The 15,846-nt window shown below is 45.5% G+C and overlaps 1 protein-coding gene across 1 annotated transcript in view; it reads right to left on the bottom strand.

Moving 5' to 3' along the window:
* LOC111153304 (protein tyrosine phosphatase, non-receptor type 9) overlaps nt 1–8,814 on the bottom strand; it is an 88,890-nt gene extending 80,076 nt beyond the window's left edge. Inside the window, exon 1 of the mRNA XM_022512241.1 lies at nt 8,585–8,814. Coding sequence (XP_022367949.1) covers nt 8,585–8,647 — 63 coding nt within the window. The 5' untranslated portion in view covers nt 8,648–8,814. The remainder of the gene's footprint in view (nt 1–8,584) is intronic.
* Between the last annotated feature and the right edge of the window lie 7,032 nt (nt 8,815–15,846).

The raw sequence follows: 15,846 nt of genomic DNA, 5'->3' as shown, positions 1-15,846 counted from the left end.
AGCCTGCTTCTCCCTCTCCCACTCCCCCTGCTAGTGTTCTCTCTCTCACTGTGTCTCTCTCTGTCAAGTAAAAAAAAAGAACAAAAAATTTTATTTATTTATTTGACAGACAGACATCGAGAGAGGGAACACAAGCAAGGGGGAGTGGGAGAGGGAGAAGCAGGCTTCCCACTGAGCAGGGAGCCCGATGTGGGGCTCGATCCCAGGACTCCAGGATCATGACCCCGAGCCCAAGGCAGATGCTTAACCACTGAGCCACCCAGGTGCCCCTCCAGATTCCTTAATATTTTCACAAAAGCGAAATCCAAGACCCTTGATATGCTCAGAAATTTTAAGAGTAAAATTCTCACATCCAGATGAGATTTTACCTGATTGTTAATTACAGTATCAGTAGTTACTGGCAATAACAAAAATAATGAGAATTCTTCACCTTTCGAAACCTCATCTTCTTTGCCTCTCTGGAAGGCCTCTACTTAATATTATGAATCATCTGGTCCTTGACGTATGGTTACTTCTGGGGGGAGAGATGACATTTAGCACAGGACATGTGAGGCTGTGGGAAAAGGGAAGTTCTTGGCCACAAGAACCAGGACAAAACCCTTGTCCTTGGGAAAAATGCCAAAAATCTTTGAAGTCCACTGCAAGGCAGTTAAAATTTTAACTTTAGTTGATCCCTGTTATAAGAACATAAACCACAGCACAGAATTAGGTTTTGAAACTACATTATAAAGTTCCAAGATAACTATTTTTTAAATTTTATTATTTTTTTCAGATTTTATTTATTTATTTGAGAGAGAGAGGGAGAGAGAGCAAGCAGGGTGAGTGGCAGGCAGAGGGAGAGGGTGAAGCAGATTCTCTGCAGAGCAGGAAGCCCGATGCGGGGCTTGATCCCAGGACTCCAGGATCATGACCTGAGCCAAAGGCAGATGCTTAACCGAATGAGACATCCAGGCACGCCTATTCACTTTTTTTTTTTTTTTTTTTAAAGTAGGCTCTATGCTGGGCCTCAGGTCCCTGAGATCAAGACCTGAGCTGAAATCAAGAGTGGGACACGCAACAGGCTGAGTGACCCAGGGCCCCACAAGATCATTACTCTCTGGCATTCACATATAAGAATCCATGCTAAGTGATGGTCCGTGGGGTGAATATAAATATTTTCCCCCTTGGGATTAGTTTAACCTAACTTGACTCTAAAGTCTTTCACTATTCAAAGATGGAGAATATCATGATAATGGCTAACTTTCCGAATACTTACTAGGTAACTACATGCACTAGCTTATTAATCCTTACAATAATGTTCTAAACAACATTAACTCTAAAATAGACATTTTCTTTAGAGGTTCTGAAGGTAAATATTATTTGTTACAGCAACTTTAAAGAAATTCATGAATTATTTTTAATGTGAGAAAAGCACTATACAAGTTATTAAAATCACCTTTGGCCTAAAATGAAAATATGTATAAATGCATAAGCATTTTAGAAAACTACTCTAATTATTCTATCCTATGAATCACTACTGGGAAATCCATGCAAAATCAAAAGACCCTAAAAATCTATTGCAGAATTTGAATATCCTTAGAATCCTAGCTGAATCTTTATTTTATGGTTTATTACAAAGAGGGAGTTCTCACAACCTATGCTCAAACAGATATAACCAGGGAGCCCCACTTAACTTTCTGTAGGTTTTAGACATAAAACAGACGAATTACAAAATACTTAATAATCCTTTATGGTCAAGTTAATTATAATTACATAGCAAATTTAATAAAATTACCTACTTGAGGTCAACTTACAAATATAAGTATATGCTCTGGGAAAATAAAATTAAGACAATAACGTAATAAGAATGGAGGTAAAACATGGCGGCGGTGGTGACTGCTGTGTCCCCACTGTCTGCGCTGCTAGGTCCAGGGGACAGGTGGGGTAGTCCATGTCAAGTGGCGCCCACGGGGAGGGCTCAGCTCAGCATGTGGAAGGCCCTCCCCTACTTTGTAGCGCTCCCCCACATGGGAGTGACCATGCTGAATGTCTTCCTGAGGTCGAGGTTGAGGTCGCATCATGGGAGACCTGAGTTCCTCGTCTAGCCCCTTCTCCACATCAGGGCCAAGCCCCTTCCCTGGGGAGATGGTAATCATACTCTATTCTGTAACTCTCATGTGAATCCACTTCCAACCAGTATGAAGATGAATAAAGAGAACCTGGACCACCACCCAGTGTGGACCACCACAGCACTGGTTTGGACCATGACTCTGCACACAGACCAGAGAAGTCTATGGGACCAGGGCGCCTAAGTGGCTCAGTCATTAAGCACGTGCCTTCAGCTCAAATCATGATCCCAGGGTCTGGGGATTGAGCCCTACGTCAGTCTCCCTACTCTCTCTCCCTCTCTCTACTCTCTCTCCCTACTTCCCCTCCTTGTGTTCCCTCTTTGTCTGTCAATGAATAAATAAAACCTTTAAAAAGAAAATAAAAGTCTACAGGACCTTAAGCACACTTTCCTCACTTGTATCAAATGATGACTGATCTTCCATCCCTTTGCTTATGACAGGAGATGGCTTAAATAAATAACTTAGATTGGTCCATGGAAAAGGAAAAAAAAAAAAATTAAGAATGAACATGAGTGGGGCACCTGGGTGGCTCAGTGGGTTAAAGCCTCTGCCTTCGGCTCAGGTCGTGATCCCAGGGTCCTGGGATCGAGTCCCGCATGGGGCTCTCTGCTCAGCGGGGAGCCTGCTTCCCCCTCTCTCTCTGCCTGTCTCTCTGCCTGCCTGTGATCTCTGTCAAATAAATAAGTAAAATCTTAAAAAAAAAAAAAAAAAGAATGAACATGAGTACTGATATGTAGAAATTACCCTTCATACTGCCAAATTTACAATTTTGCCAGCCCATTAAGAAAGGCTTTTATATTTACACATAAAATATAAAAAATGCATTCCAGACACAAAACATCTGGCTTTTTAAAGTTTGGAGAGATAATATTCTTCATATTTTGCTCCATGAATAGTTATTTCTCTTGTACAAAAGATAAAGAAATTAAAAAATTAAATTTTTATTGTGACCACACCTCAAAATGGAGAGCAGTCAAATCTATCTTAAGGAAAACATTTTGGGGGGGCACCTGGGTGGCTCAGAAGGTTAAGCATCTGCCTTCAGCTCAAGTCATGATCCCAGGACCGGCCTCAGGCTCCCTGCTCAGTGGGGAGCCTGCTTCTCCCTCTCCCTCTGCTGCTCCCCCTGCTTGCGCTCTCTTTCACTCTATCTGAAATAAATAAAATCTTTAAAAAACAACAACAACAACACATTTTCCTGCAGAGTACTTTCATCACAATTTCTTGCATAGACTGGATAATATGTCTCTTTTGACAATACCTAGGGCTGAATAAAGGTTTTCCAAAACTTTTCTTCTGTTCATCTTTTTAAAAAGATTTTATTTATTTATTTGAGAGTGAGCAAGCAAGAGAGCACAAGCCGGGGCAGAGGGAGAGGGAGAGGGAGAAGCAGACTCCCCGCTGAGCAAGGAGCCGACACCAGGCTCTACCCCAGGACCCCCAAGATCAAGACCTGAACTAAAGGCACAGGCTTAACCTTCTGAGCCACCCAGGCACCCCTCTTCTGTGCATTTTTCAAACCATATTTTAAGCATCATCATCAAAACTAAATATACACATATCAAACAAAAACCAACAAAACTGGCTACTATATGTCCATGCAGACATCTTAGTAAGTTGACTAACTGCTTCCTGAGAGGTTATGTAGTATAATGGAACATTTCGCACTGGAGGCAGAATAACACAGATCTGGGGGCGCCTGGGTGGCTCAGTTGGTTAAGTAACTGCCTTCGGCTCAGGTCATGATCCCGGAGTCCTGGGATCGAGTCCTACATCGGACTCCCTGCTCGGCAGGGAGTCTGTTTTTCCCGCTGATCTCTCTCCTCTCATGCTCTCTCTCTCTCTCTCTCTCAAATAAATAAATAAATAAAATCATTAAAAAAATTAAAAAAAAAAAAAGAGTAACACAGATCTGGGTGGAAATCATGGTTCCATCACTTGCTAGCTATGTGACCTTGGGCAACTTCCTTCTCTTAGTCGGAGTTTTCTTATTTGCAAAATGAGGTAACAATTCCAACCTTATGAGGATTAATTGTATGTGAAATGCCCAGCACAGAGTCTGACTCAAAGCAGGAGCTCAGGAAACAGTTACTGTTATTACCCTGTTATTCATGTAAGCCCCTTAAAGGCAAAGCACACTTGTTCTTGTAACTCAACTGCAGGCTCTCTAATTGCTGAGGACTGAGAAAATAAAGGCAAGGAACATCAAAGTTACAAATGAAGATGTGGGGGGCGCCTGGGTGGCTCAGGTGGTTAAGCATCTGCCTTCAGCTCAGCTCATGATCCCAGGGTCCTGGAATGGAGCCCCACATTGGGCTCCCTGCTCAGTGGGGAGTCTTTTTCTCCCTCTCCCTCTGGTTCTCCTTCCTCCACCCCCCCACCCAGGCTTGTGCTCTCTCCTCTCTCACTCACTGTCTCAAAAAAATAAATAAAATAATCTTTTTTTTTAAATGAGAATTTGGTATAATATCAGTTTAACACATGCCGAGACAAGACACTATGAAGCAAAAATGATGACCTTCAGACTTTACGTGTCAAAATGAACAATATCCTTACCATATCAAAATAAACAATGTCTTGGGGCGCCTGGTTGGCTCAGTGGATTGAGCCTCTGCCTTCAGCTCAGGTCATGATCTTAGAGTCCTGGAATCGAGCCCCGCACCGGGCTCTCTGCTCAGAGGGGAGTTTGCTTCCCCCCGTCTCTCTGCCTGCCTCTCTGCCTACTTGTGATCTCTTTCTCTGTCAAATAAATAAATAAAATCTTTAAACAACAACAACAAAAAAACAAAATAAACAATGTCCTTATTTTTATAAGCCCCTCAAAAAGGAGATGCTGCTGCCTGTGTACAATCCACATTCAGAATCACTCTTCGTTCCACAAGTACTTCCAGAATGTCCACAGGCTACCTGCCAGTCATTAGGCAAGGTACATAGGACAGTAAGCAAAAGCAGACACAGTTCTGATCCTCACGGAGCTTCTAATCATGTAATCCCACAAATACTGTAAACTTGTGATAAGTGAATATAAAGGACAGTACATGGTACTCTAAGGGCCAGTAACACAGACCTAACCTAACTGGGGAGATCAAGGAAGGCCTTCCTGAGGAAGCAAAAGCTAAGAGCTGAAGGCTGAAGAGGGAGTTAACCGTAAAGGGTATTTCCAGACAGGGGAAGGCAGTGGGTGCAAAGACCCAGTAGCAGGAGAAAATAGCAAGAATAGGCAACCAAAAGGCAAGTGTGTTTGGAGGAAAGATGAGGTGTGAGAATTAGCTAGGGCTCTAGACCACAGAGGGGCTGAGGCACTATAGATCATGTTCAAGAGTTGGAACATCCTGGGATGCCAGGGTGGCTCAGTCTGTTGGGTGTCTGCCTTTGGCTCAGGTCATGATCCCCGGATCCTGAGACTGAGCCCTGCTTCGGGCTCCCTGCTCAGGGGGGAGCCTGCTTCTCCCTTTCCCTCTGCCTGCTGCTCTGCCTACTTGCACTCTCCCTGGCAAATGAATTAATAAAATCTTAAAAAGAAAAAAGAGTTGTAACATCCCAAGAGAAACGAAAAGCCACTGAAAGGTTTTATAAATGCTTATTTTAGGGGCAGAGAGGGTAAAGGGAAGATGCAATTAGATGTGCAATTTGTCTTTGCCTTCGGAAGAAGAGTAAAGGAATGCAAATAGATCAGGCAGGAAACAAAAGCCCTGTCAGGATATGACAATAGCTTGGGGACTAGGGTGATGGTGGTAGTGGAATTAGTAGATAAATTCAAGAGATGTTCAGGAAAATCTGATGATGTGTCATGCTCAGGGGCTGAGGTAGAGCAAACTATCTAAGAAGACTTCTGGGTTTCTGATCCACATGACTGTAGAGAAGGATACCTATATTCAGGAAAAATCTGCTCCAGAAACATCTTTAAGGTAGACACTTACACACCCTCAAAAGGACCTGAATGCATAAATGCATTGCACTTTTCCCTGAACCTGTGTTAACCCAGTGTGATCCCCTACTTTACTTATGATATGGGGTTCCAAAAGTCAAATTGACTATCAAAGCAAAATGTTTCCAACACTGAAGATACTTCAAAGATTCTACCACAAGTTTTGAAATCAACTCCAAATGAGTTCTAAAACTGGTTTGAGCAATGGGACAGCATTATGGAATGAATGTGTCATTTCCCATGATGACTACTTAGATAAGACTAATTTGAATTTGATGCTGCTTAAGGTAAACATTTTAAATAAATCTTAACAGTGAAGAGTGCTCTTCTGTGATATTAAACTAAAATATGAAATTTTATCAGGCATTACTATTGAAATTATTCTTTTATGTTTGTTTCAACATTTTGAAATGCCTATAGAAAATCTGACATTTTGTAGGAAAAGGTATGATTTTAAAAACCCCACATTCGGGGCGCCTGGGTGGCTCAGTGGGTTAAAGCCTCTGCCTTCAGCTCAGGTCATGATCCCAGGATCCTGGGATCAAGCCCCGCATTGGGCTCCCTGCTCAGCGGGGAGTCTGCTTCCCTTTCTTTCTTTCTGCCTGCCTCTCTGCCCACTTGTGATCTCTGTCAAATAAATAAATAAAAATCTTAAAAAAACAAACAAACAAACAAACCCACATCCCTTGTTGATCTTAATATATATTTTACTGTTCCCATCCAGTCCTTGTTAATGCCCATCACATTATTCACTGTAAAAGATTTTTACTAAACACACTGGTACATGTATATAGTCTACGCAGAGTAAAGCACTGACTTTATCAATACTTCAATACTTAAAAATTTACTTTCCTTGGTTTTAATTTTTTAATGTGTACCCTCCTGCCATCTCCATAGTGGAATATTAATGCTTTGAAGTGTTAGAAACATAGAAACTCTAAATCGGACCAATCCAAGGAAAAGAAGTGAAGAAGTTTTGCCTCTTTAAAATCAACCTAACAGGGGCACCTGGGTGGCTCAGTTGGTTAAGCAGTTGCCTTCAGCTCAGGTCATGATGCTGGAGTCCTTGAATCGAGTCCCGCATCCAGCTCCCTGCTCAGCAGAGAGCCTGGTTCTCCCTCTCCCTCTGCCTGCTGCTCTGCCTACTTGTGATCTCTATCTCTCTGTTAAATAATAAATAAAATCTTAAAATAAAATAAACCTAACACATCATACCTTAGTACTGAAATTTCCCTAATTCTAGAGAGGGGCTCCTTGGCCACCTGCTTACACTAGGCCCTGACAAGCATTTTATTAACACTCAAATGCAGTTACCAGGATGTTACCACTGCTTGTACAGAGCAGAATTCTATTTTTTCTCCCATGCTGATTTTATCTCAAGGCGTGAAAGGGCAAGACAGTGGTCTGAGGCCAAATGTGAAAAATGTCATCTCCACAAACGAGGAGAAAAGTCAAGAGCTTCTTAAAAACTAGTTTGTAAAACCAGACTGTCTCCACCCTAGAGACTGCGCTACCAAAAGTGGTCCTTAGGAACAAGGGTTGAAGAGCTTGAAACGAGTTACCAGTATGGTTCATCTTTTTCTTATTTCAGGGTTATTTTTGCTTTTTTTGTTTTTTTTTTTAATATGAAATCAGACTATGACTATATTTGAGCATAGCTAAGGCCGGGTATGGGCAGTGCCAAGGAAGAGACAGCGCAAAGGCTTTAGGGTACCCAATCTCAGTAGCAGACTTACCGGTCTTCGGGGGAGGGAAAGTTACAACACCCCTGGCCTTTTCCCTTACCCAAACCCCCAGAATGACACCGCAAACCACTTCCTTCTGGAAACTGAAGGTCATAAGCTTTAAGGGACAATGGAGCTCCATGTAGGCTCCAGAAAGATGGAGACAGCGAGATGAGATGGGGGGCAGGAAAGTGGGGGTGAAGGCATGCGCCCATTCTGAAGGAGTGAATAGGGCGATCCAGGCCAGGGACTTCGGGAGGATGAAAAGGCCTGGATCTTCCAGAATCTGCCTAAGTAGGCCTGTCACAGCCCTCTGAGCAGCCCGAGGTGCTCGTCTGGAAATCTAGGGCATCTATGTAGCCAGTGCCTGTAACCGCTCTGCTCGGGATGGGGGATGGTACCCGAAGGAGCCCTCCCCCCAAACTGGGGTTTTGCCTGTCCTTTAAAAAACCCCACAAACCCTCAAGGAAATAACCTGAACATTTATAGGGGTGGAGGGGCCAGAGGAAAAGTAAGGCGTTCAGCAAATATTGCGGGTTGGGGGTGGTCAGAGGGACAGGGAGGCCCCCCCCAGTACGAGGAACTTGAATTACCACTGGAATGGGGGGAGGGGGCGATGTGAGGCCCGCAAGCCTCAAGAACAGAAGAGGCCGGGAGCCGCGTCCAGCCGCGTCCCCCGTGTCGGGGGCTGACGGCCTTGGGCGCGGTCGCCAGGGGAAGGGGCACCCGCGGGCCGGGGACCGGGGGGGGGCGCGCGGCCTCGAGGCCGACCTAGGCCTCGGGGGTCCGGACACACCCACTGCCGCGGCCGGGGCCCCGCTTACCTGCTCCTCCTCCGGGGTCAGCTCCGGCGCCATGTCGGGATGGGGCGCGGTCGTGGGCTCCATCCCGCAGCCGCCGCCCCGCCGACCGAACGCGCCCGGGAGCGCGGGGAGCCGGGAGCAGCCGGCCGCCGCTTCCGCGTCTCCGCGCCTCAGCAGCCCGAGGCTGGCTCGCTCATGCTGGGGCCGGTGGGGCCAGGCGGCCGCGAACGCCGCTTCTGTCTCCTCAGGGAAAAGCTCTCACAACTGTCGCTCTTTTCAGGGCGGAAATCCTTTTTTATTTTCTTCGCTCCTTTCCCCGCACTCCCCCTCCTCTCCCGGAAAAAACAAAACAAAACAAACAAAACCGAGGTGCCGGCGAGGAGCTAACAGCCGAGCGGGATTTCAAAAGGAAATAAGGAACTCAAGAACTTTCTACGCCCGGAGCAGGGGCTCGCGGCGGAAATTTCCCGAAGGCCACCGGCCTCCTCGTCGTCCTGCCTTCCCCGGCCGCGCTCCCGCTCCTCCGGAGCGTGACGAGGAGTCCTCGGCGACGCGGGCCCCGGCGACCTGCGCGGCGGCGGCCTCCCAACCCCGTTCCTCAAAAGCCGCGGCAACGGGAAGGAGGGAAGGGGAGACGGAGCGAGGAAGAGGCGCCCCCCTCCGGGCTCAGGGCCAGTGCTGCGGCCGCGCCGCGTCCGCCCGAGCCCCCCGCGGCTCCATTGAGAAACCGAGCGTCTCATTCACAAACAGGCGGCGGAGAGGGCGGGCGGCGCGCGGACGCTGTCCGGGAGGGGGAGACAGAGAGGAGCCCGGGCTGGGGAAGCAGTGGGCGGGGGAGGGGAGACCGCAGGGACCCGCGCGGGGAGGGGCTTGGGCGACTCGGGGCTTCGGGGACGCGGAACCCGGGAGGAAGGGCCGTGAGTTTCACGCTTCAGCCCGGTGGAGGAGGAAGAGAATGCATTCGTCTGAAAACGCCGCCGGGGTGACTTGCTGCCCCCGGGCGTCTAAGCGACCCACAATGCTCCTCTAGCTCCGTGTCGCTTGCTGACTGAAAGACCCTGTGAGCGCTGCCTGGAGGTGTAGGCTTCTGGTGAAGGAAAAGACCCTGCTAAATCGAGGCGCGCACGCCCTCCTTCTCTTTGCCGGCCGTGTCCTGTTCTTCCTGGCCAGTACGGCTGTGTTTTAGTCCCTCACAAAAGCAGCAACGGGTTTCAAACCTCATTCAAGGAATCACGCAGCCTTTGCAAACCTTAGATTTTCACTCTGGCAACCACAGCAAAGAGCTTGTGGGTGTTACCTTGGAGTCAGTTTGAGAGACGTAGGGAAGGCCGGGCTGGTCAGCTCCGTTGTTGCATCATTTCAGACCAACAAGAAATATTCCAGCAGGGTTCCAGCTAACAAGCAACAGCTAGTCCCAAGGGCTAGAGCCCTGGAGAGCTAGGAGAGAGACCCAAGGGAGAGGTCTACAGACAACCAAGGAAGGTGCTCTGGCTTCTGATGCGCCTTCTAGGACTTCAGAAGTAACCTCTGACTTCACCTCTTTTCCGCATCATTGCAATAAGAACTTCAGGTTGTCCTTGGTTAGAAAAGTATTGTGCACGGACTTGTCACGATCTCAAATCCATGTTTTTGAAAGTTTGTTTTGGACAAAGTTATTTGTGGTTTGAATTTGTTGTGATGACATTGTTTTGAAGTTGGGTTTTAGGACTTTCTTATCGAACTATTGCACCTGGAGTGGAGAGGAACATTACGTCACTGCCACCATAGTAACAGCAGTGGTGTCCATCATGTGATGGCCTTTTAAACTTTAAAAACCAGGAGCTTTGACAAATAACTCTAGAGTGTTCAGTTTGGGCAACGCTACTCTTTGCTCACCTAAATGGCTCTCCAAAGATCTTGAGAAACTTTACTCCTACTGTGGCCAGGCTAGTCATGGTTAGCAGTGGTGTTAAGGGTACAGCAGTCTGAGGAAGAGAAGAAATATCTGTTCCGGCCTTGGCCAGGCTACTCCTGTAGGCAGTGGCACAAGACATGTAAATATTCCTGAGTGATAACCTTCCCGGCAGCCCACTGGCTTGGCCAGCACCGGTGCTGTGGTCTGCTAGCCACATTCCCCAAGCAGAGAGGGACCAAACCTAGCAGCTGATAGCTCGCTTTTATTTGGAAGGGCTGACTCTACCAAGAACCAACTGGTAGAAATGTACACATCATCTGAATCTGGACTTTCTTTTTATCCTCCCTTTGCCTGAAGCAATAGTATAATTAACCTATCATTGGTTTAAGGTATGTTATTTCCTTATTGACTTGTTAAGAGACATTATCCTGTATGCTACTGGCTTGTGAAATATTACTGTAAGTTATAATTCCTGCAGTGAAACTGTGTTAAATTATTGGCAAAGATAATGTCAGGCGCTGAGCATAATTTGCTATGAATAAAACAAGTAAGCCCTGGTACTTGGATCTGTTTCTATCTCAGGTAGGCCATCATCCCAACAGTCTATTTAGTAAACAAGTACATTTTTATGCCATGCACTGGGCTATCCACTGCGGTTACAACAATGAAGAAGACATGGTCTCTTCCACACGTGAGGATATGGAATGATCCTTGAGTTGTATTTTGAAGTGGAAACAGCAAGACTCAAATAGTACACATAATGATGACACTTGTACAAAGAAAGAAAAAGAACATATAAACTTATTAAACTTATTTATACATAGAAAAGGTTTGGTAGGGTACACAAGAAAGGTCACTGAGTGTCTTTCAAGAGCGGAAGGAAGGGAAAGACTTTCCCCTATATGGTCTTTTGTACATTTTAAGTTGTTGGGGTTTTTTTTAACTTTTTATTGAAATGTAATATACATACAGAAAGGAGAAAATGTAAGTATACACCATGATGACTTTTCACCCATGTAACCAGCACACAGATCAAGAAATAGAACATTCCTGACTTGCCAAATTCTCCCTTATGTCCTCTCCTAGTCCCTGCTCTCCTCGAGAGTAACCACTATTTTGGCTTCTAACAGCCTAGTGTATCTGTGTTTAAATTTTGCATGTGGATATATAACCTTTCCCCCAAAATTTTAATAATAAGTTAAATATAGTTTTTCTCCTGGAGCAGGCATATGGCTCTAGGACTAAGCTAGAGTGGGGCACCTGGGTGGCTCAGTTGGTTAACTGTCTGCCTTTAGCTCAGGTCATGATCCCGGTGTCCCAGGATGGAGCACCACTTCTCCCTCTCACATACTCCTCCCCTGTTTGTGCTCGCTCTCTCTCTCTCTCTCTCTCTCACTCACTCTCTTTTTCAAATAAATAAATAAGATCTTAAAAAAAAAAAAAAAATAGGATGAAGCTGAAGTAGGAAATGGCAGGACCTGAGCAGTACATACCGCTGACCCAGGAGAGTTTTGCCTGGTGATCCTCAGGACACCAGGGGTCAGTGATTTATTCAAAGTCACAGCTAATTGAGCGGTATTGAGCTAGAACTCAGATCCAGGCATTCAAACTCCTAGTACAGAGATTTGGTGAAGAGAGTTAATAAAGGGAAAGGTTTAACAGAGTGAGCTAGGAAAGAGAACTCAGCAGTGTTTTCAGAGGCACAGCTGTGCATGTGGGCGTGTGGGTGTGTCAGGGAACAGTTCTCCAGAACTGCTTGCCTATTACAGTCCTAACAGGACAATGTTTGGAAGTTTCCGAGCAGACACATGGGTAACAAAACTAAGTGTAAGGGAACTGGCTGGATTTGCTCCCGTGCGGTCATCTCAGGAGAATCAGAGTATAAAGGCTTGCCTTTAACCACCGGCTGGAGCCAACAAAACCAAGTATGGTACTGTCATCCTGCTCAGTCAAATCTTAGACTTAGATGCCAAATGGTTTCTAACAGCAAAAGATTAGAAACAATATAATGGCCCATCAGTAGAAAACTCAGTAAATAAATTACAGTACACCTGTACACTGAAATATTAAGTTCATATTTATTTATTATGTCCCTACTGTGTGCCAGGCACTGTTCTACATGACTTTCATTCATCTAACCTCACCATCAGAGTATGAGATAGCTGAAATTATCCTTATTAAAAAAAAAAAAAAATCGGGACGCCTGGGTGGCTCAGTGGGTTAAGCCTCCTGCCTTTGACTCGGGTCATGATCTCAGGGTCCTGGAATCGAGCCCCATATCGGGCTCTCTGCTCAGCAGGGAACCTGCTTCCCCCACTCTCTCTGCTGACTTGTGATCTCTCTCTCTCTCTCTGTCAAATAAATAGATAAATAATCTTTTTTAAAAAATCAAGGTATATCCACATGTATTGACATAGCCTCCTCAGATTTTTTATTTTTTTTAAAGATTTTTATTTATTTATTTGACAGAACGAGAGAGCAGGAGAGCACAAGCAGTGGGAGTGGCAAAGAGAGAGGGAGAAGAAGGCTGCCCACCGAGCGGGGACCCTGATGCAGGGCTCAATCCCAGGATCCATGGATCATGACCCCAGCCAAAGGCAGACCAACTGAGCCACACAGGTGCCCCCAAAATCACATTTTTATCAAATTAACATGAACTGAAATCTGAAAGTGAAAAATAAATGACAAAGAGGGAATCTTGGGGGGAGGGGTGTTATGAATTGTACTTTTGTCTTTTGCTTTTAAAACAAAGGTTTCAGGTCTCTCTCTTGAAAGGCTATCCTCCCCTTCCTCTCCCACCTTCTTCACCAGACAAAGGGGACTCATCCTTAAGTTCTTAGCTCAAAAGTCACTTCCTCAGCAAGATCTTCCTTGGCTATTCCCTAAACTGAATTAGACATTCTATTGCTCTCTCTCTCCCATTTATTTATTTGTTTGTTTGTTTATATCAAAGAGCCAATCACAGTTTCTAACTGAGCCCTTGTTTCTATGTCCATCAGCCTAGTCTCTGTCTGCTCTACTAGGTTATAAGCTCCAGGAAGGCAGGAACCACCTGTCTTGTTACCCCCTGACCCCTCAGCATCTAGAGCCTGGTACCTAGTAGGCAGGCCTTTCGTATATGTGTTGGATGAGTGAATCAGTGAAGACAGCCGCCTTACAAAAATAAATAAATAAATGAAATAAAATTTTAAAAGATAGCCACCTTAACTCTGAGACCTCTAGCTTGCATTTTCTCCTGCCTTTCTTATATTTGTCCAGGTATACTTACTTGGAAAAGAGATAGTTCCAAAGCTGTGATTGGAATTTTACAACATTTTTTCCCAAAACACCTTTACTTCTAAAATCCAAAGCTCATGGGGCACCTGGGTGGCTCAGCTGGTTAATCGTCTGCCTTTGGTTCAGGTCACGATCCCAGAGTCCTGGAATTGAGCCCCACAACAGGCTGGCTCAATAAAATCTCTCTTTTTAAAAAGATTTTATTCATTTATTTGACAGAGAGAGAGAGAGAGACATCACAAGTAGGCAGAGAGACAGGCAGAGAGAGAGGGGAATCAGACTCCCTGCTGAGCAGAGAGCCTGATGCGGGGCAGAGAGACAGGCAGAGAGAGAGGGGAATCAGACTCCCTGCTGAGCAGAGAGCCTGATGCGGGGCTCAATCCCAGGACCCCAAGATCATGACCTGAGCTGAAGACAGAGGCTTAACCCACTGAGCCACCCAGGCACCCCTGCTCAATAAAATCTTAAAAAATAAAAATGAAAAAAATAAAATCCAAAGTTCCTCCCAAACATTGCTCTAAAATGTCTACTGCCTTTAGAAAAGATATGTTGTGTTATGCACACATGCTTTGTCTATAAAAGATTCCCCCCAAAATTCTTTTTTTTTTTTAAGATTTTATTTATTTATTTGACAGAGATCACAAGTAGGCAGAGATGCAGGCAGAGAGAGAGGAGGAAGCAGGCTCCCCGCAGAGCAAAGAGCCTGATGCTGCTGCGGGGCTTGATCCCAAAACCCTGGAATCATGAGCTGAAGGCAGAGGCTTTAACCTACTGAGCTACCCAGGCACCCCTCCCCCAAAGATTCTTACTGCCTTTTTTCTAAAAGGCAAACGGATACAGGCTAAATGAGGTCACACAGCTAACCAATGTCTAGGGGGAACGTTTTCTTCTTGTTTACTCATAGGCTAAATCTATCACCACTAGAATGACTGAAGGTGTGCTCTGCAAGGAAGGTGAAAAAATCCTATCCCATGTAGATTGCATTCCCCCATTACCCAGAATACTCCAGGGACCAGTCCTTCCCTACTGCTTTCTTAGCCGTTTTGTTTTTTTCTTTTTAAACAAGAACATGAGCTGTCTCTTTCCACATACAATTTTCTCATCTGACACCTTATGCACCACTCCTAAATCATGGGTTAATCAGCCACTATTCTGTTTGTTTTTTTAAAGATTTTATTTATTTATTTGACACACAGAGAGAGAGAGACAGCAGCAAGAGAGGGAATACAAGCAGGGAGAGTGGGAAAGGGAGAAACAGGCTTCCCGCTGAGCAGGGAGCCGGATGTGAGTCTCGATCCCAGGATCCCGGGATCATGACCTGATTCTAAGGCAGACGCTTAACAACTGAACCACCCATGCGCCCCAATCAGTCACTAGTCTATGTTACTTTTGTATCTGACACCTGTGTCTAGGGTTTACCTAACACTCTGATGACAATTATTTGCTTCCTTGCCCATTTCTCCCATCTAGACCACAAGCTCCCTGGGGGCAGGGACCATGTCTTGGTCCCTCCTCTTTCTTCAGGACCTAGTGTGATACATTGCACACAGTAGGTGGTGCTCAATGTTTGCTGAAAGAATGGATCCATCCTTTTCTAGCCAACAAGGTCCAATTTTTATCAAAGAATACTAAACTGGCTTGATTACTTTGGATACTCTGTTGCTTATGAAAAAACGTTCAATGTCAGAGGGAGGTACCATCTGATTAAGCTGCTTTCACTCTGACTTATCTGTGTTAACCCGAGTCCAGAGCAGAATGGATAAATTAAGTCCACAAATAGAACCTTGTCTGAACCAGTTTCAACTTCCTCCCTTACAAAAGCTTTTGTTATGTTGCCAGCGAGAAGCAGAACTGACAGACTGGAGTTCCATCTTTTATTTCCCCAGTTTGACTGCGGAGAAAACCTGCAGGGCAAAAGCAGAGGGAGAGGCTTGAAGGGCCCCGCCAGCCTGCTGGAAGGAAGCTCGCTACAAATGCTAGTGGTCTGTGCCAAGTCTTAGCCAGAAGAACTCTCTGGCTTTCAAATTTTGTCTCTTCTAGTTTCATACCGTCTCTGAGGATGAGGAGAATGCCTCTGGGCTGGGCCCCCATGGTGAGGCCTATCCCCCAGTTT

The sequence above is a fragment of the Enhydra lutris genome, unplaced genomic scaffold (genome assembly GCF_002288905.1).
Source record: "Enhydra lutris kenyoni isolate GAN:26980312 unplaced genomic scaffold, ASM228890v2 scaffoldscaffold31, whole genome shotgun sequence".
Classification (NCBI taxonomy): Eukaryota; Metazoa; Chordata; class Mammalia; order Carnivora; family Mustelidae; genus Enhydra; species Enhydra lutris.
The sequence above is the reverse complement of the archived record's forward strand: the minus strand, read 5'-3'. Positions and strand labels throughout refer to the sequence as shown.